Here is a 21,520-nt window from a genome sequence, read left to right as displayed (position 1 = left end):
TTCCAAGCATTTGCCAGATTTATCTTCAGTTTGCGCCAAAAGACAAACCTGTTGTGCGGTGCTTGTCTGTCTGTGACTGCGGGTGCAGATTATATAGAGGTTTTTGATGTATTTCTTACATTTGCAATGTTGGAAAGCTTGAAAAATATAGGTGAGATGTAAGATTGAGCAAGAAATAATTTGCACAAAATTTAACATTCAACGTGCAAAACTTTGATGTATTTTGAACAATATCAGACATATCATTGCAAAGGTGCACATCTTTAAGCCTTTGTCGATATTTGAGTAGTGAAGGCTCCCAGAACATTAGTATTTCAGTGGTAATCAGACCCCCTAGGGCAGTGATGGCGAACCTTAGAGACCGAGTGCCGAAACTGCAACCCAAAACTCACTAATTTATCACAAAGTGCCAATACAGCAATTTAACCTTAATAATGTGCAGATCCACAATTGCACACAATTACAAACCTGCAAAATATGGTCATACGAATGGGGCTTTATAGAGCTTTCTGCTCCACTGTGACCCCCACACAGTCCAATCTGTTTCACAGTGACCCTCACACAGTATAATCTGCTCCACAGTGACCCCCATACACAGTACAATCTGCTCCACAGTGTCCACTGCTGCACAGTATAATGTGCTGCACAGTGGTCCCCACACAGTACGATTTCCTCCACAGTGGCCCTCACACAGTATAATCTGTTCCATGGATGGGTGCCCAAAGAGAGGGCTCTGAGTGCCATAGGTTCGCCATCACGGCCCTAGGGTATAAGCCCCTTAGGACATCTAAAAAAAAATTAATTAAAGGAAAAAAAATTTGAATCAGCCCCTTCACCTAGATCTCAAAAAATTAAATCAACAAATACTAACATAAAGAAATTAGGCATCCCCGCATCTGCAAATGCTCAAACCATAAGCATAAAAAATATTCACCCATATGGCGACACACAGTAGCAGGAACGAAATCAGAATGGCCAAGCTGCTGTTTTGCCTTCCAAACAAAATGAAATAAAATGTGATCAAAACATGAGGCATTGCCCAAAATGGTGTACATTAGAGATGAGTGAATAGTATTCGATCAAATACCTCGCTCCCATAGGAATGCGTGTAAGCGGCCGAACACCAAGGGGTTATGCTCAGTGAATATTTGATGCGCTTAACCCCTTCGTGTATTCGGCCACTTACACGCATTCCTATGGGAGCAAGTTATTCGATCAAATACTATTCGCTCAACACTAGTGTACATAACAAGTATAACTACCTCCACCAAAAAATAAACTCCTTGTGCAGCTCTGTACACGGAATATAAAAAAAATTAACATGTGTCAGAACATGGCAACTCCAAGAAATGTTGCCATGTTTTGGATTTTTTGATACAGTTAAAACATAGCAAAAACTATATATGTTTGATATTGCTGCAATTGTGACAACCCAACAAATATAGAGGGTGTCCTTTTGGGACACCATAAAAAGAAAACGCATAAGAAAATGGCGCAAGTCTAGAATCTGCCACATTCTAATTTTATTCTGTAGCTTCCCAGTACATTATACAGAATATTAAATGGTATAAATTTCACACAAATCGTAAGCCTTCACGTAGCGCTCTGAACAGAAGAATAAAAAAAAAAGTTATGGCTTTTAGAAGGTTAGGAGTAAAAACTGAAATTAAAAAATAAAAGGCTGCTGTGGTGGAGAGGAGTTAAAATACTAAAGGCAAATTCTCCCAATTGACTTAAGGCTGAAGCCCCAAGTGGTGTAAAAACCATGTTGTTTTGGGGTAAGTTCACAGAGTTTTTTGGTCAGGATTTTGAGGCCATATCTGCATCAAAATCCTGACCAAAAAGACGGCTCCTGGAAAAAGCGAGATGCTCATTCTTCAGGCTGATTCACCTCGCGATTCGGCCTGAAGACACTCCCTCCTCCGGACTAGGCCCATTCATTGGGCCTAATCTGGAGCAGAGTGCGCGACTGAATGCCGGTGTAGTGCCCCGGCATTCAGTCGCAGCTACCCGTATTTTGGACTCCGCCTCAGGTTCTGGTCCAAAAAACCCTGTGTGAACTTACCCTTACAATTCTTGGTGAATCCCATCCACACATTACAGCATGTCAATTATACCTACACTGGTGGTTACCCTATCGGTATAATTTGAAGCAGAAGGTTCCGACAAGGTTTTACCTGCAGTGCTTTTTGGCTCCGACCCATGACTAGGGTCATTAGCCTAAAGGGGGTTTCTGGACTTATCAATTGATACCCTATCCCGGGACCCACAGTGATTTTGAAGTGGTAGCGGGTGCTGTTCCCACTTCACGGGCATCATGTTCAGTGGTCATGAGGCCTGTGTGCGGGTCAAGTGAAATACCAAACATATATGGAGGTGCCATGCTTGGTTTTGTGCGAAGAGGTCCCAGCACTATTCCAAATGCTACAGTCACATGAAACATCTGATTGGCGGGACCTGAAAGACAGACCCTTAACAATCTTCAGTTGATGACTTATCATAAGGATAGGTGGTTGATTTATAATCCTGGAAACCACTTTAATCAAATGTATAAATTGAAAAGGTTTACAGATATGGACGCCTTCTGAGTGTAACGGTAACAGTTTCATATAGCTGTGTACCAATTTCTTTTATATTCTCTCTCTCCCCCCATAGAGTAAGGCTGAGTTTTCACTAAGTTTATTGGTCAGGATTTTGAGGCCATATCTGCCTCAAAATCCTGACCAAAAAGACGGCTTCCATTGACATCAATGGGAGCCACTCGGGTCTCTTTTCCAGGAGCCGGCTCCCAGAAAAAAGAACGGACATGCTCGTTCTTCAGGCCAATTCACCATGTGAATCCGCCTGAAGACACTCCCTCCTCCCAACTAGACCAATTCATTAGGCCTAATCCGGAGCAGAGTGCATACTGGATGCCTCCACTCAGTTTCCGGACCAAAAAACCCTGTGTTCACTCACCTAAAGGCTTTTCTTACAGGCTGGGTCCTGTTCAACATCTAAATTGGATTTAGATTGAGGCTTAATATGGCTGTTCAAGAAGTGTTGGCATATGCTGAGTGTTTGGGTATCAGAAGAGTGAATGTACGCCAACTGTGGGAGCTTTGTGCTATAATTTGCCAGTTTCTATTATAAATTATAGTAAAGCCACAGCCAAAAGTTTTGAGACTGACCCAAATTTTTGTTCACATGAAGTTTGCTACTTCAGTTTTTATAGAGCCAATTTGCATTAATTCTAGATTATTATGAAACTTGATCAAATCATTGGAATAGATTGCAAAGTCCTTCCTTGCCTGTTTAACTGGATTTCAACCCTGCCATAAAATGACCTTCTGACATCAATTCAGCGATCTTCAAGTTAATAATGATAAGGCAGCTGATATTGCTCTGCTGATTTATTATAAGACCAGACTGGTTGCTTTAAAAAGAGTGGCGCATGAAATCATTGTCTTCTGTTAACCATGGAAACAAGGAAACACATGCAGGTATCCTGTATTTGCATCAAAAGTGCTTTACATGTAAAGACATTGCCCCTATATCAGATATTTATTGGGTCAACAAGAATTGCAAGGACAAAGGTTCAATTGCTCAGAAGAAGCCTGCAGGGAGCCCAAGAAAGTCCAAGTAAGGGTGCATGCACACTGAGTAACGCCGGGCGTGTATGAGAGCCGTACACGCCGGCGTTACAGCAGGGCTGCCGAACACTTCCCATTCACTTCAATGGGAGCGCTCGTAAACGCCGCTGTTACGAGCGCTCCCATTGAAGTGAATGGGAAGTGTTCGGCAGTCTGCCGTAATGCCGGCGTGTACGGCTCTCATACACGCCCGGCGTTACATAGTGTGCATGCACCCTAAGAGCTGTCTTCTAAAGGATCTGTCCAAAACCAGTGTAGGACTTGTTCAGGAATGGCAGCAGGCAGGTCTCAGTGCGTCTGCCTGTTCAATTTGGAAAAAACTTTGAGTATGGCAGGGTGTCAAGAAGGGAAGCAGTAAAGTCACTTTTCTCCAATTTGCTAGAGAACAATGCATTTTCCAGCATGTTAGAGTCCCATATCCCAAGACAAAAGTGATAAGTGGCTTGGAGAACAAAACCTTGAAATTTTGGTTCCCTAGCCAGAAAACTTCCCATTGAGAAATTGTGTTCAACTCTCAAAAAACTGGTAGAATAACCAAAACACAGAAATTGTGATAAACTGCAATGCAGAATTGGTACAAATGGGTTGTGGTCAGTCAAGATTTGGCCAAGAAGTGGATATCCATCATGCCAGTACGAATTGCAAACAACTTGAAAGATAAGGGTAAACCCTGGAAATATTGAGTCTTTGCATAAACTTCATATGTTTGTCAGTGTAACAACTTATAAAATGTTATTCTAGGTCGGTAATTTGGGAAAGATCTGACAAAGTTCTAAATACACCGAAGCAGCAAAACCAAAATTTGCATCGGTCTCCTAATCTTTAGCCACAACTGTAAATCCATTGGGCCACAGAGATCATGTCCCTGTCCCATGTCAAAAAGGGTGAGCACGATGGAAATCCCATAAAAATTCACAAATCTCACAAAAAGTCAAAATTTTCTCTGCAAATGAGACCTGATCAAAAATTGTGATATTTTTTTTCTTAATGCCAGGAAGCTTCCATACAACTAATAATAATTCAGCCCCATTGTCATGTAAGGTCTACTCTCAGCTGGGCTTTAGGAGCCGTACACACTTTACTTCAGGGTATGAAGTAAAGTGAGAAAATGCTTTTTAGTGAGAAAATATAGTTTGCGGCGGGGCGTGGCCTAGGACATGGCGCTGTAAAGACGTGGTCTCCCTGAGCTCCCGGACCCCGTCGGCAACTTACCTCTCTCCACCGGTCCTACCGCTTCTCTGCCTCTTGCCTCACGATGGTCCGACGGGTGGGCCGAAAGACCTCCACTCCGGCCCGCTTGGAACCTCCGATAGCGAGGTTTCTTCTCGCAGCGGCCTCCTCCAGCTCTCCGGCGGGGACATCCAAAATGGCGCCAGCGCGCGCCTCCGACCTGCAGCCTGAAGTTTCGGCTCCCTCCTCACTCCGTCTGACAGTGTCGGCTTCAGCTCCGGACCTGTCCGGCTCCTCTCCTGCCTCTGCTCGGCTGGCATGGGGACTCCTGGGGCTGCTGCTGACAAGGTAGGCCTGGCTCCTGAGACTGTCTGCCCTGACCGCATGGCGGCCCCCCTCCCCCAATCACTCTCCACTGTGCCAGGCCCTGGCTGTCCCTGGACACTCCACGCTGACCCTGTGTCCCAGTGCAGTGGTATGCCTCAGGATCATGGCTCCCCTCTCCCTCTGGACTCTGCTGGACTGCCTCCCCCCCGGGCCCTTTCCTCAGTTTTGGCTCATGACCCAGATGATCCACTGGCCCAGGTGGCCCAGGTTTTGGCCCCCAGGCCTCCTCCACTCTGCCTGCAGTTCTCCCTCCTGGGACCCCTCCTGGGTCTGACTCCCTAACTCTGCAATCCTCCCTATCCTCCTGGGCTGACCCCCAAAGGCCTCAGCGACCCCCGGATTGTGATATGGATTTTTCTTCTACTCCGGCAGCCCTCCGGGCCCCTGTGGACTCTGATTCCTCTGGTTCTTCCTCACATGCCTCCCTGTCTCAGGGACGACCTAAACGCCCTAAGTTATCGGATGTCTTGGAATTGCTTCGTGCTATGCCTACTAAACGAGACATCGAGGCTATGGTGCGCAGAGTGGAGGAGAAACAAGACAAGATTCTGTCGGGGTTCAAGGCGGACTTGCACACCCTTTCATCTTCTGTCACGTCCCAACAGCAACGCACGGATTCTATCGATCAACGTCTCCTTGCAGTGGAGGACTCTCTATCTGCTCAACGCATGTTTAATCGCCATCTTATCCTGCAAGTAGACGATCAGGAGAATCGGGGTCGCCGGAACAACATTAAACTGAGAGGCATCCCCGATGCTGTTGCTTCCAAAGAGCTTCGCTCTATTGCAGTTTCGGTTTTCAACACTGTTTTGTCCCGACCAATGGATACAGAAATCAATATCGATAGGATCCACCGGGTGCTTGGACCTAAAAGAACCTCCTCCTCTGACCCTCGGGATGTCCTATGCCGGGTGCATTTTTATAAAGAGAAAGAGGACATTCTTCAGGCGGCATGGCGCCATGGTCCGGTTCCGTTTCTGGATGGCTCTATTTCCTTACTCCCTGATGTTTCCCGCCGCACTCTGGCGATGCGGCGCCTGCTGAAGCCTACTCTTCGTAAAATCCTGGACTCTGGAGCTACTTATCGCTGGGGTCACCCCTTTCATCTCCTGATCCGCCGAAATGGCGCTAACTTTGCTTTGCATTCCCCTGACCAGGTGGAGGATCTCGCCCATTTTCTGGACATCTCCGATTTAACTTTGCCGGACTGGCTGGAGTTCCCTCTTCCGCCCCCTTCATCTACTGCTGGCCCTTCCTCACCCCCACTGCCCCGTCAGGGACGCCGTGGGAGGGACCCCTTGGGGGCCCCCCTGGAGAACGTTTCATCTGAGCCGATAGTCTAGACTGTGCTGGGCCCTCCGAGGCCGCCTAACTTCTATTGTTTTATGCTCTTTTGTATTTTTTCGTTAGTGTCTCTATGTCTACCCTGTTATTTGCTCCCTATGTCCGGTTTTGCGCCCTAGGGGTGCAAGGGGTGGATTCCTGTCCCCCCCTTCCCCCTAGCTGTACGCTGTTTTGCCTGCCTTCCTTCTTGCCCCCCGGCCGACCAGGGTTGCTCCGTGTATGCTTTCCCTACGCCGTGGTCTCTGCCTGTTGAGGCTTCGTTGTACGGTGACCTGTTTTGGGAACCCTTATTGTGTTTGCCCTTTCCACGGGGCGCCAGGATTGGCCGGGGGGTGGGCTGTTTGTTCTCCGCATTTGTGGCTGGCCTCTTCAGCTGGCTTTCCATTGCGACCCCCGTTGTTTTCTCAATTGTTGCCGTGTTGCCGATGTGGGAATGGGTGGCTCTGTGTTTTGAGTTACCTCTCCCCCATCTAGTTAGGTTTAGCGGCTCTCTGGGTGCACTCTGCGGCGTGCCCCTGAGACCTGCTCTAGTGGGTTTTTTCCCACCGATTGGTGTTTTCCCGAGCTTGGATTAGCTAAGCTCGGTCTTAGCAGTTGTTTGCTTTTTTGTCCTCTTGTTTCTGTTTGTCTGTCTGCTTTTTTCCCTTGTCTCTCCCAGTTCTTCCTCCCTTTCCCCCTCCCCCTGCCCATTCCTCCCACCCCTCCTCCCTGGTCCCCTCCTCCCTCATCTGCTCCCTCCCTCGCCTTCCTTCCTCTCCCTTCCTCCTGGGGGCGGTCCCGGGCCCCCTGCCATGGATTCTTTAACCTTCTCCTCCATTAATGTGAATGGGCTTAATACTCCTGAAAAGAGGTCCTCCCTTTTGCGATTGCTTTGGAGTAAGAGAACGGCTGTGGCTTTCGTGCAGGAAACACACCCACGATTGGACCTACCCTTCGGGTGTGTCGACTGCTCTTTTGCGAGGACGGCCTTTCTCCCTCTCCTTCCCCCCTCCTTCCTGTTTTGGGCTCTCCGTCTTTCCCTCCGGGGCTTTCTCCAGGCCCTTTTCGATCATGGTTGAGGGCTGGGGTGCAGAGGGTGTTCCATTTCCGGGCCAATGGTCAATGGCGCCCCCTGAGTGACTTTCAATTAGACTTGGCTCTCCCTTCTCTGGGGCCCTGGGGAGGTCTGCAGCTTACCCATTTTCTCTCTTCCTTCGCCGACTCGACCTCCTTTGATAGATCTCTTACGGTCTTTGAGAAAGCCTGTGTTGGCTCTGGTCTTCAACGCCACTCCCTGTCGGAGTCTTATGCCCTTTTGGTCTCCCCTCCTCCGAACCACAGACCCTCTTTCCTCTCCAAGTGGGAGGCGGATCTTAACCTCTCCTTCTCGGATGCGGACTGCTCTAGAATCTTGGAGCTCGCTCACAAAAGTTCATTGGCCTGCATATACCAAGAGGCGGGCTACAGGATCCTTACTAGGTGGTACCATGTCCCTTCCCTTCTACATGAATTTTTCTCGTCTGCCTCTCCTCTTTGCTGGCGGTGTGGTTCGGAGGAGGGGACGCTCCTCCATGTTTTCTGGAGCTGCCCAGCTCTGAGGGAGTTCTGGGATGGTGTTCATCGCTTGACTTCCCAGATCTTTCAGATCGTCCTGCCTAACTCCCCGGCCTGCTTCCTCCTTCACTTGTCTGAGGTCGCCCGCAAGGCCTACCGGAAGTCAGCTTTTAGGCACCTGATTAACGCAGCTAGGGCCTGCATCCCGGCCTTGTGGAAGTCCCCTCATCCCCCGTCTCTTTGCCATTGGGTTCGCTAGGTGGAGGACCTCCAAGCTATGGAGGATCTCACGGCGTCCTTGCGCGATGCCTATGACGCTCTCCTTGGAGCTTGGACTCCTTGGATCCTTTTCCAGGGCTCTGACCAGTACAGGTCCATTGTGGGCAGTGGGTGCGGTCTTGGAGTGGGTGTTTCCCGGGACTCCTCCCCCCCCCCCTACCCCCCTCTCTTTTTCTCTTCCCCTTCTTTTCTATTTCTTTCTCCTATCTGTTGACTTCCCTCTGTTTCTCTTTCCCCTCCCCCCTTCCCCCCCCTTGTCTACCTCTCGTCCCCCCCCCCCCCCTCCTCCTCAGGCGGTTTTTCTCCCGCTTTGTTGTCCCCCCCCTTTTTTTTTTTTCTTTTTACTCTCCCTCATTTTTTGTATTGACTCTGTGTTGGCCCCTCCTCCCCCGTATTGTTGGTTGTGGTGAGGTTTGGCCTCTGCTTTTGTCGGGCGACCCCGCTTATGGTCGGGTCCCCCGTGTTTTGCTATGTGTTTGTTTTGGATTCATATATCCTTTATTTCCTCTTTTATGTGACCTTGCTTTCATAAATAAAGAATTTATAAAAAAAAAAAAAAAGAAAATAGTTTGCTTCAATTTGCTACACTAGATTTATTTTTAGTTCCTTTAGGCTTTATTTGTACACTGTTGGCTGTGAAGGTTTAATATATGCAGCGGAAAATATTCCCTGTATATAGAGAGAGAATGTATCCATAGGGTTCCATTGACTAGATGTATGCCGTAAGGGCATACATGCCGTAAGAGAGACAATAGTCAACTGTGCTTTTCAATACAGAGACATCCAGCAAATGTGGTGCAAATTTTTTGTTTGTAATGGCTGTTAGGGTTGAGCCAATCTTGAGATTTCAGGATCGATTTTAAAATCTGATTTCCGGTTATTTTCCATTCGAACCCGATCCAAATGCAAGTCAATGGGATTTTTTTAATAATCGAAGATCTGATTTTAAAAAACTATCCTATTCACTACACAGCATGGAGTCCAAAAATTGAACGCTTTAATTTTTAGACTCCACGCTGTGTAGTCATTAAAAAAAAAAATCCTCTGGCTACTTAGTCCCCCCTGGTGTCCACTTACGTGCACAGATCGTTCCCGCTCCCCGTTGTTCTCGCTCCTCTTCTCTCTCATTTACAGGCCTTCAGAGCGCCGTGTGCGCCCCTGCCTCCCTAGGCTAGTATTAGAGATGTTGGGAGTAGGCGGAGCTTGTTGTGGCTTAGAAGAGTGTGGGCGGGTACAGGGTGGGGAGACGTGAGTTATGCTCCCTCTCAGTACCCACCCACACTCTCCTAAGCCACAAGCCCCACCTTCTTCCTAGGTCTGTAACACTAACATGGGAGGCAGGGGCACGCACGGCGCTCTGAAGGCCTGTAAATGAGAGAGAATCGGCCCAAGTAGAACAGAGAGCGACATCGGCAGTGGATCTGTGCAGGTAAGTTGAGCGATTGGAATTCCATTCCCGATCTATTTTATGCGGGATCGAATCTCGATTGTGAAATTTACTCGATCGGGATCTGATCTTTTCCGATCCCGATTGCTCAACCCTAATGGCTGTCATTCACCAATGACTTACAGTAGGTAACTGCATGCTGTACAGTTCCATTGCACATTGAAGACAGTCATAGATGTCAAGAGTGTTTCCCAGAGTATTTCCCATCTGTATGTCGAACTGATGCCCCAAACACCGTATGAACATACCGAATTCAATTGTTCTATAGCTAAGTGAGTAATGAACTTTAAGCTTAATTCCATTTTCCGCCATGTAGATGATTATTTTCCACAATATACATTTGCAATTGAGGTAAATGGACAAAAGCAGGTTTTTCAATTGCTGCCAACAGATTTTCATTTCCATTGCTGGCCATAATGTTCGGAGCAATTTAATGTGTCTTTATGAACGACATTAAAAATTCATTGCTCAACACCCTACGTCCAGTTACATGGCAACAGCCTCCATCTCTTTAATGCATTAATAAGTGCTCTTTTCAGAGGAAGCAGATTGTACGAAATTGCCACATGAGTGAATTGTTTATTAGCCAACACAGGGCTTTTGTTGGATCTCATCAGCGATATTACTGAAGAGCAATCCATTCAGGAAGAAAATCCTCATATCATCATAATAATAATTAGAGAATATAACGCAATGTTCTAAATGGAATGGAGGATTTGCTGCACGATGAGATCAAGCAATGAGATGAGTGCTACACTGTTATGTTACGTATCAGCTCATGCTTGGGATCTGCATAGTGTCCTATTAACAATGTGTGAAATGGGGCCCATTTATTTTACTAGCCATAGTGGGGTCTGCTTACATGCTGACCGTAGAAGTCTATGGTGATGGGACAGCTTAGGAGAAGGGAGGAGGTGATTGAGAGAGAAGCAGAGACACATATAGACTTGCTGCAGTAGCTAAAAAATAGGTTTTCACCCAGCTTGCTTTGATCACATTAGTATTGTTCAGACTTCCATGCTGCTCCTGGATGAGTGAGAGAGTTATAGAGCAGAATCTCCTGTTTTCTGCATGTGATGTCTATAGAAGAATTCATAGGAAATTGTCTTTGGCCAGTAGTTCAGAGAAAACTGAGACTTTCCGAGTGAAAGCCTGCAACCCCGCTAAAAATGCAGAATACAGATATAGTATTAATCCACAGGTACACATATATGGCAGGTTAAGCCATGTTTACACCTGTATCAGAATTCCCAGGGTCTACCTAAAATTGTGGATGAAAAAGTCTGGGTGTGCCGGTGCAGGTCATCTAGCAAAATGACAGAAAAGATAGTAGATACCCGACAGACTCCTTTATAGTGTGAGAAGGTGACAGGCAGAGTGTTGGAGTCCAGATATATCAGCCCCAGGTTTCTAACATATGTGTGGTCCAGGGTGGATCTGGAGTAGCCCCAGCCCAGGTGTAGATCCTGGGCTCATTACTGGGCCAGAAAAGGCTGCATAGCCTGCAGTTCATGGTAGTCCCATGAGGTGAAAGGAGGTGTATGGTTCTGTCCTGCAACCCTGAGTTCGGTGAGACTATATTGCTCCTGTTTTGATCGTGTGGCTGTTAGTAAGCCACACGTATAGTTAGGTCATCAGTTCTGTTTAGTTAGTTGCTCAGACGAGCAGTTGTTTTTGTTTTTGCCTGAAGTTAAGGCTGTATTTTGTTTTGCTCATTTTGTCCCAGAAGTCGAGGTTTATTTATTTTCCTGTTTTTCTAAATAAACCAGTTTGCTGCGTATTTTGTGTCCCTGTCTTGGCTGTTTGGGTCTGCACCATTGCCTCTACCGAGCTAACTTCCCCACAATAGTCAATGGGGTTTCTGGGGATCCATTGGTGTCTATCATTAGATGAATCTGTTTTTAATGTTTATCCCTTTCCTTTGTTCCTATGATAAAACATAAGAATGGAAACCATAACCTATAGGGTTGAGGGATCGGAATCGGCAATTGAGTAAATTTCATGATCGCGATCGGAATGCCGATCCTGATCTTTTCCGGCGGGATCAAGGTTGGAGGTTATTTCAAGATCAGCTCAACCCTATTCATGTATATATCATGAATAGGGTTGAGCGATCCGGATCGGATCCCGATCAGCGATCAAGCAAATTTCACGATCTGATTCAAAATGATCGGAAATCGGATATTAAAATCGATCCTGAAATCTCAAGATCGGCTCAACCCTAAGTACGTACCTTTAATATAAGTAATACTTCACAAGTTCCAGTCAGCTTTCTGTTACCCTTATCAGATCCATGAGCCACTGTGTGTGAATAGGAGCAAAGGACCAAAGGGACGCCAGCCATTTTGTGCACAAGGCTCAGGACATATAGCAGTATTTCATTTAGCACTCCCATCAGTATCATTTTACCACATACGTATAGTTCCACATTATACTAAGACCTTCCAAGATGTGACTATCATTTGACGTCCTGAATCTTCCTATAAAGGCAGATACAATTGTCTAGCATTACGTCAAAGATGAAGCGTTCTTGTATGGAAAAATTATTTCATGACTCCGATGGAGAACTCGGTCCTCTGATACCTAAATTACATCTCAAGAAGCAATCTATGCCTTCACAGCCGCAGATATAACCTCACACCAAGAACCAATTAATAGTAACAGTTTCTTATCAGTGTCCATTCACACCTCTCAGAGAGACGTTCGAGCTCCTTATTTCTAATTACAGTCTTGGTCTCAATATGATATGTTGCATTAATGCTGACAGCATGTCAAGCGTTTCTTATTACAATTTCTTCTTTAAATTATTAGTCTTTTTTTTTCGTAATGTGCTAAATGTTAGTTTATACATAAAAGGAAAAGTTCCCCGCAGCTTCGTAAACCTATAACACAATCCGTACGTTTTCCTGCAATCTGCAAATCTTGGTTGGGTGCAAGGAGAGTTTAATTTGATCATCTGAGATGTCTTCGGAGGATTATACTGCCAGTAACAGCTGCTCTGTCCTCCTCTTAATAACTCCGTATATACGGTGACATGTAGTGTTCCTGTAAGGACCCCCAAGGAGCTATAATATGAAGACATTTATATTCCCGTCATGTGTTGTGTTCCATTTCACATCTAGCACGTTTTGTGTTAGAAATTGCATCCTAGATGTTTCCCACAAGGGATTTCTGTTTAGTATCTAATTCAGTACAGAGGAATATTCTAAGACGTAATTATTCAGGGGCCCACAGTCTTCAAAGATCCTTAAGGTGGTCATTTAGAGATGTCACTTCTTCTAAGATTGGCCATACACTTTAAATATTTCTCACCCGAATGCTCATTCAGCTGGCAGCTATCTCTCTTGACCATCGCCCATTTGTCTTGGCCATGTCTTGACCACATTTTCAGTTATTTATAGCAATAGTGAGATAAGTTACTGCCAAAAGCAAAGTATGAATACAGGCTAAGGTCAGAGATGGAAGCAGAGCTCAACATTCAGGAACAAACCAGGGTCAGGAACAGAAAATCCAGCAGAGCATACTCATAACAAGCCATGGTTAAAGAGAGTAAATATAGAAAGCATACAGGTATGTCTTTGCAAGACGCTAGAAAACTGGGGACCCTTGGTCGGGCAGGTTTTAGCAGGTGAAACAATCTTTTATAACTGCAGACTAAGGGTAAGTTCACATAGCGATTTTTGGTCAGCGCACTCCACTCTGGATTAGGCCCAATGAATGGGCCTAGTCCGGAGGAGGGAGTGTCTTCAGGCCAAATCGCAAGGTGACTTGGCCTGAAGAATGAGCACCTCGCTTCTTTTTTTCCAGGAGCCAGAAGAAATTGATCACAGAAAAAACTCCTGAGCGGCTCCCATTGATTTCAATGGGAGCTGTCTTTTTGGTCAGGAGTTTGAGGTGGCTAGAACGGACTCAGTGTTATCTGTGTGTTTACATAGAGAGATAACAGGCTTTATCAGCAAAGTGCAGTTAGCTGAATTATTGTCCTATCTCCTGGTTCCTGGTTATAGCAACGAATGTGTAAACAATGGGAGGAATAAGGTCACATAGCAGGCAAACAAAGCAGAATTTCTAAAGCAATATATTTAAAAAAAAAAAAGAAAAAAAAAGGCTTCAATTTAAATAAGCTATCCGTATAGATAGGATCCTTAAAATTGGACAACCACTTTATGAAATGATGATAATACCATTTTGTTCTTCCCTATATACCCAACCTCCATTTCAGCCGACTCTCTGGTATACTACAGACTACTATGAACAGTGAAACATGGAGTCTGATATCATACATCGGGATCATGTATTGTTGTGAGATCTTCACATATCTAATGTGCTGGTAAATTAAGTTACCTTGGGCTGATAAATATCATTGTGTGCAGAGATGTATGATTGACAACTAGGGGTAGAAAACACATTTCGCTTCTCACGTCTCTAATGACCTAGAAAGATTCCTGCTGCCAGACACAAATGGCCTACATGCATTGTATCATCAATCTGATCATTCTGTATGCCTCATATACATCCATACTTTGTATTTTTACCCAAGACTTCGCAAACTCTATATTGCATTATTGAAATTCTCATTTGCAAACAAGCCAACCTGTCAACCAAGATGACGTTGTTTTTTTTTTCCACTGGCCAGTTCCCCACCAGCTTCTACACCCCGCCATTGGCTTTACTGACAGACCTTTCCTTATACAAGTTGAGCCAGACAGAGAGGAGATTGTAGGACCAGCAGTGTTCCAGTGTTAAAATGCAGATTTTTGTAATGGGTGAGCCCGACAGTATTTCATATTCCCCATGGTTAGGGAAGCATGAATCTCCCTGTTATGGTGGCCAAGGATGTGATGGTATCTTAACAAGAAAGACCGATGATAATAAATCCGCCTACGGCATCCACCATGTTGTACAGAAAAAACTATTCATCTCCAAACAGTAGATTAATGTAGAGTGGAAACTATGACTGCATTGCTGCACTTTGTCACGACACCGCATGATATAATGTAATGGCAGTTTTCACGTGATTTGTGCTTTTCTCCTCTGCAGTCAAGGACACAAGTGCAATGGCAAGACACTTAACAAATAAAATGATACTTTAAAAATCACATAGATGGCACATGGATTGTACATGGACGGCACATGGATTGTACATGGACGGCACACCGTAAAATACTAGGATTAACTATGTCCGTTCTTTTCCAGTCTGCAAAATGTATACCTAGTGTGAAAGAGAAAAATGTATCTGCTTATTTGAGGGAAAATTAGTTGCAAGATCAAATATGTTTTTCGGCTTTACAGACGAAAGAGTCTTCACCATTCTGTTTCACGAGATAACTCAGAGGTCAACCAGCTAAGAGAGCTAGTATCCAGGTTCTCCAGCACGTCTCCGTTCCGATATTTGGATGTTATCACTACTCTTGGTACCGGAGGATTTGGTCGTGTTGAGCTGGTAAGATTACTGGACAGACTATGCCTTTATTATATTATATACTGTATATAGTGCTATATAAATCATTGTAACGTTTCTACAGTGGTTTAGATGTGATAACACTAGGTCTTTTGTTCTCTTGTGTTATTAGTCAGGGTCAGACTGCTTTATTGAATGAATGGGTGTAAGAAATCGGGTGAAACAGCAGTATGTATAATACTTATCCTTCTAAGTTGCATCTTTATCTTACTGTAGCTGGAGAGTTGCCCAACATTCCCTTTAAGCCGTAGTTGCTAGCAAGCCTCATAGTTAGGGACAGACACCTTTCACACTAACATAGATGAACCAAGTTAAGAATAGTACAAGTAGTACCTCTCCCGTTCACGTAAAATGACTGTCTAGCTACAGTGAGTAATACAGTATACAGATAAATAATATATGCAACATCCACTCTCTGTGCCTAAACCAGCAAGATAAATAGCACCTATACAGTAGCATCCAGCTAAGGGCTTACTCCAAAGTCAGGTTTTATGGACACCATGGACAGCACACAGATCCATTTATTTTAATGTTTGGGTTCCATTAGAAAAAAAAATGAGGGGTAACATGGTGGCTCAGTGGTTAGCATTGCAGCCTTGTAGTGCTGGAGTCCTGGGTTTGAATCCCGCCAGGAACAACATGTATGTTATCCCTGTTTGCACAGATTTCCTCCCATTCTACAAAGACATACTGATAGGAAAAAAAATGTACATGGGAGCCCTATATGGGGTTCACAATCTACATTTTAAAAAATGCTCTATTTTGTTCAATTTTGCAGATAAGTCACCCTCATTATGGTTTATGGGTTTATAAATATCCTAGAAAGCATAATCCTTTCAAAACAATAAAAAATATACCAACTGACATGAAAAAATTCACCAACCATAAGACTGTGTGCTATCTGTGGAGATAACGGACAGTAGATCTCAGGATTTCACGTGCCTTCCTGTCTCCTCTCCCCTCCACTTTCTGGTTTTCAGCTCATTCTTGCACAGACCTCCTGCTTGTAAACCGTATGGTTATCTCTGGATTACATACACAGATGGCAGAGACAATGCTTAAGACACGTATCCAAAACTTAAAGCAATATGTAGGAAGAGGTGGAGAAGAGAATATGTATATCTGGTAACAGTGACTCCTCATCTAGACCTGAGAACAGGCCTTTAACCTGGGAAACCAGCTGTAAACACTGAGGAGAGTTTTAGTTGTATCTGGCAAACGTAGCAAGATGGATAAAGCAATGTATAGAGTAAATCAGTTCAGTTATACTTCTGAATATGATCCTTGTGGTTGGAGCCCCATATTGCTTGTTTTGTTGTGTTTTTTTTAGCCAAAGCCAGGAGTGGATTGAGCAGAAGTGAGAAGTATAAGAACTTCCTCTATATCCCCCATTCCTTTTGTAGCCATTCTTGGCTTTGGCTTAAAAAATCGCAGCAAAATCTGCAACAAAAAAAGGTGCGTTTGCGCAACATAGGGCCTTAGCCTAAGATGGGAATATCCCTTTAAGTCCGAGATGATCTGTGGTTGCTCTGTGGAGTTTTTAAGAGATATGGGTTATGATGAAATTGTGTAACTTTGCAGCCACTCCGCTCTGCTCACATTCTACCGCTCCCAATGGACTCCTACCTAAAGACATATTATTTCTAGCACAATCTTAATCATGTCTACTTCACTTTCAGGTGAAATTAAAGGATGAAGATATGACTTTTGCACTGAAGTGCATTAAGAAAAAGCACATTGTAGATACACATCAGCAAGAACATGTGTACTGGGAGAAGAATATATTGCAGCAGATCAATTGTCCTTTCATCATCAGGTAAACGAAGAATGGAGGATGGCTTCAGACAGGCGGGTTCTTTCAGGATTTTTAACTGTTTCTATAGATTATACTATAGAAAAAAAAAAAGCCAAAAACGCACTGATTAAAATGCTGTGTGAACAAAAAAAATACATAGATTTAATGGAAAATGTAGTATAAAACGACAACAAGGCCAGATCTGGGGGTATTTGAATACTAAGGTTCATGATTGACTCTGCCTTCCATTGGAACATGGATCATAAATGGGATGCTTCCTGACCAGGGAGGCTGATGTACACCATATTGGATTTAGAGCCATTTACCTTAAATTTTAAAGATCTTCTACAGTTCCCAAACTCCTGTAAAATCACTGGAAGCCATATTCTTCATAACAGATCATTGGCAAAGACCTACATTCTATTAAGTGTCACCCATCTGCACCCCCTGAATGGAAGTATTTGTGTTAAGGGCAATCATAACTGTTCCATAGCCTATATATCATATATATATATATATATATATATATATATATATATATATATATATATATATATATATATATGATATACAGTCCTATGAAAAAGTTTGGGCACCCCTATTAATCTTAATCATTTTTAGTTCTAAATATTTTGGTATTTGCAACAGCCATTTCAGTTTGATATATCTAATAACTGATGGACACAGTAATATTTCAGGATTGAAATGAGGTTTATTGTACTAACAGAAAATGCGCAATATGCATTAAACCAAAATTTGACCGGTGCAAAAGTATGGGCACCTCAACAGAAAAGTGACATTAATATTTAGTACATCCTCCTTTTGCAAAGATAACAGCCTCTAGTCGCTTCCTGTAGCTTTTAATCAGTTCCTGGATCCTGGATAAAGGTATTTTGGACAAACAATTCAAGTTCAGTTAAGTTAGATGGTCGCCGAGCATGGACAGCCCGCTTCAAATCATCCCACAGATGTTCAATGATATTCAGGTCTGGGGACTGGGATGGGCATTCCAGAACATTGTAATTGTTCCTCTGCATGAATGCCTGAGGATTTGGAGCGGTGTTTTGGATCATTGTCTTGCTGAAATATCCATCCCCGGCGTAACTTCAACTTCGTCACTGATTCTTGAACATTATTCTCAAGAATCTGCTGATACTGAGTGGAATCCATGCGACCCTCAACTTTAACAAGATTCCCGATGCCGGCATTGGCCACACAGCCCCAAAGCATGATGGAACCTCCACCAAATTTTACAGTGGGTAGCATGTGTTTTTCTTGGAATGCTGTTTCTTTTTGGACGCCATGCATAACGCCTTTTTTTATAACCAAACAACTCAATTTTTGTTTCCAAAATGAAGCTGCCTTGTCCAAATGTGCTTTTTTATACCTCAGGCAACTCTATTTGTGGCGTACGTGCAGAAACGGCTTCTTTCTCATCACTCTCCCATACAGCTTCTATTTGTGCAAAGTGCGCTGTATAGTTGACCGATGCACAGTGACACCATCTGCAGCAAGATGATGCTGCAGCTCTTTGGAGGTGGTCTGTGGATTGTCCTTGACTGTTCTCACCATTCTTCTTCTCTGCCTTTCTGATATTTTTCTTGGCCTGCCACTTCTGGGCTTAACAAGAACTGTCCCTGTGGTCTTCCATTTCCTTACTATGTTCCTCACAGTGGAAACTGACAGGTTAAATCTCTGAGACAGCTTTTTGTATCCTTCCCCTGAACAACTATGTTGAACAATCTTTGTTTTCAGATCATTTGAGAGTTGTTTTGAGTAGCCCATGATGCCACTCTTCAGAGGAGATTCAAATAGTAGAACAACTTGCAATTGGCCACCTTAAATACCTTTTCTCATGATTGGATACACCTGGCTATGAAGTTCAAAGCTCACTGAGGTTACAAAACCAATTTTGTGCTTCAGTAAGTCAGTAAAAAGTAGTTAGGAGTATTCAAATCAATAAAATGATAAGGGTGCCCATACTTTTGCACCGGTCAAATTTTGGTTTAATGCATATTGCGCATTTTCTGTTAGTACAATAAACCTCATTTCAATCCTGAAATATTACTGTGTCCATCAGTTATTAGATATATCAAACTGAAATGGCTGTTGCAAACACCAAAATATTTAGAACTAAAAATGATTAAGATTAATAGGGGTGCCCAAACTTTTTCATAGGACTGTAGATTAAAGAGCATACTTGATGGGTGCCATTGCATATAACAATTGGGTGGGATTAGGACACATGGACTCCTACCACCATTGCCAGGTTGCTGTATAGAACCACTCTCCTGGAGATTATGATGGGGCCAAATCCTGTCTTGGCCTCTGTTCTTGTATAATGAGGGCCTATGAGTCCATTTAGAATGTGGTTACATAATTACATAGTAGATGAGGTTGGATGAAGACATCAGTCCATCAAGTCCAACCTATAACCCTACAGTCCCCTACAGTGTTGATCCAGAGGAAGGCAAAAAAACACGAGGTTTATGCCAATTGCCCCATTTCAGGGGTAAAAACTCCTTCCCGACTCCAATACGGCAGTCAGTATAAAAACTCTGGATCAATGTGTCCTTAAAATCTAGAATCGATAACCGGTAATATTGTTCTCTTCGAGAGAGGCATCCAGTCCCTCTTTGAACTTGTTCAATGAATCCACCATCACCACTTCCTGGGACAGAGAGGTCCATAGCCTCACTGTTCTTACTGTGAAGAATCCCTGGTTAAACATTTACTTTATACAGAAAATGTACAATATAGTACACCACAAACTGTGTGTGAAGAGACCCTTATTCTACTAAAGTGAAGACTGAGGCCACTCTTCCATAAACAAAAGTCAAGCAAGTAAGAGGAACTCCCATTCTGGACAACCCAGTCCATCCATGAGTTACATCATTGACCCATTTACATGTATTTTAGTATCCAGCGTAATTTGCTGATAGCTGTGGCTGTTGTAGAGAAGGGCTGTCTTGGTGAGATGCAGGGGTATAACTTGAGGGGGGTGCAGTCACACCGGGGCCCAGGAGCCTTAAGGGGGCCCATAAGCACTGGCATCAGTATTGAGATTGTAGCTTCCATCTGGCCCATAAACCAAGGAGACCCACAGATTCCCCTAACCACACTACATTAAGGTGGATTAAACCCCTTAGCACTCATAACCATCACTGTCAAGAATTCGCTGTAGGGATGAGGTAAGGGGCCCCGAACAAAAGATTGCCACGGGGCCCACAAGATTTTAGTTACGCCAATGGTGAGACCTATCTCATACCCCACTATCCTCACATATGTCCTATAATTATTAGAAAGTGGGTTCAAAGCCTTCAACTAGAACAAATTAATGTTAAAATTAACTAATTATTGTTGACAAGACCAGGACTTATCATAGTGCGTATCGATATACTGTGAGGTCAAGCATTAACCCCGTCCAAAAACCTTCATATAAACTGAATTTCATTCCATTTCTCTCCATTACAGTTCTGAAGTATAATAAGTTTATATAATGTACTACTAATAAATAAGTGGCAGCAAATTAGGGATAGGGGTATAGCGATGGCTCCACAATCTCCAATCTACTGGTCACTGACCGTTCTGAATCACTGACCGATATGACAAAGGCAGATTAGCTAATCTTCATAAATATACATTGGTTGTTTAGTGGCCCCAAAAACTAGCAATTAGTTCTCCCCTAAATATCCCAAATAAGTGTTTTCCCTGATTCTGGTTATTTTTATAATCCTATGATCACACGGGTACAGCGGTTGAATGATCAACTCCCTACAAAAAGGAAATAAACCATAGCATGAAAGGAGCAGCGATGCAATGATAAGAGCCCTGCGCGGTCCGCACTCGTCCATGATTTTTATGTGGATGATCGGGCTGTCAAACAACAAAATAACAAAAGAACTGACAAATGTCATTTTCTCAGGCACAGGCGATGTCAGTGTTCTCGTTCCCTATCAGCCCATCCAGATGCTCGTACAATAGACGTCCTTAATATTGATAATCTGCTATGGTGAATACACATGATGTCTTGTGAATACAACAGGCACAGGGCGTTAATAATGACTTGTAACAGTGCTGCGCTTTGCTGATCTAGTTTCTTGGCAGCTTCGTTTTGGTGACAGATGTCAGATTGGTTTTTTTTCTCTTTCTGTAGGCTCTACAGAACTTTCAGGGATGCCAAATATGTGTACATGCTCCTGGAGGTATGTCTTGGTGGGGAGCTCTGGACTATCCTCAGAGACACGTGAGTTGCTGATAATTGCAAACTTTTCTGCTTTTAGAAATAATCAGCTTTCTGTTATCCCAGATCTACATTCTTGTGGAAAAAAAATTGTGAATCTCTATTGTTTTTATAGGCTTAGGAGTCCAATGGGCGGTCCTCATCAGTGATGGACAACCACCTCTGGGCTTAAAAATCCAATGGGTGGTCCTAGTCAGTGATGGACAACCATCTCTATGCTTAGGAATCC

At 43.9% G+C, this 21,520-nt stretch overlaps 1 protein-coding gene across 1 annotated transcript in view; it reads left to right on the top strand.

The window, feature by feature from the left end:
- LOC142182992 (cGMP-dependent protein kinase 2-like) overlaps positions 1-21,520 on the top strand; it is a 93,293-nt gene that overhangs the window by 50,360 nt on the left and 21,413 nt on the right. The window contains exons 11-13 of the mRNA XM_075257840.1: positions 15,085-15,235; positions 16,933-17,069; positions 21,205-21,294. Coding sequence (XP_075113941.1) covers positions 15,085-15,235; positions 16,933-17,069; positions 21,205-21,294 — 378 coding nt within the window. The remainder of the gene's footprint in view (positions 1-15,084; positions 15,236-16,932; positions 17,070-21,204; positions 21,295-21,520) is intronic.

This window comes from Leptodactylus fuscus, chromosome 10, assembly GCF_031893055.1.
Source record: "Leptodactylus fuscus isolate aLepFus1 chromosome 10, aLepFus1.hap2, whole genome shotgun sequence".
NCBI classification, from domain to species: Eukaryota; Metazoa; Chordata; class Amphibia; order Anura; family Leptodactylidae; genus Leptodactylus; species Leptodactylus fuscus.
Note: the sequence above shows the minus strand (reverse complement) of the source record. Positions and strands in the feature narration are given on the sequence as shown.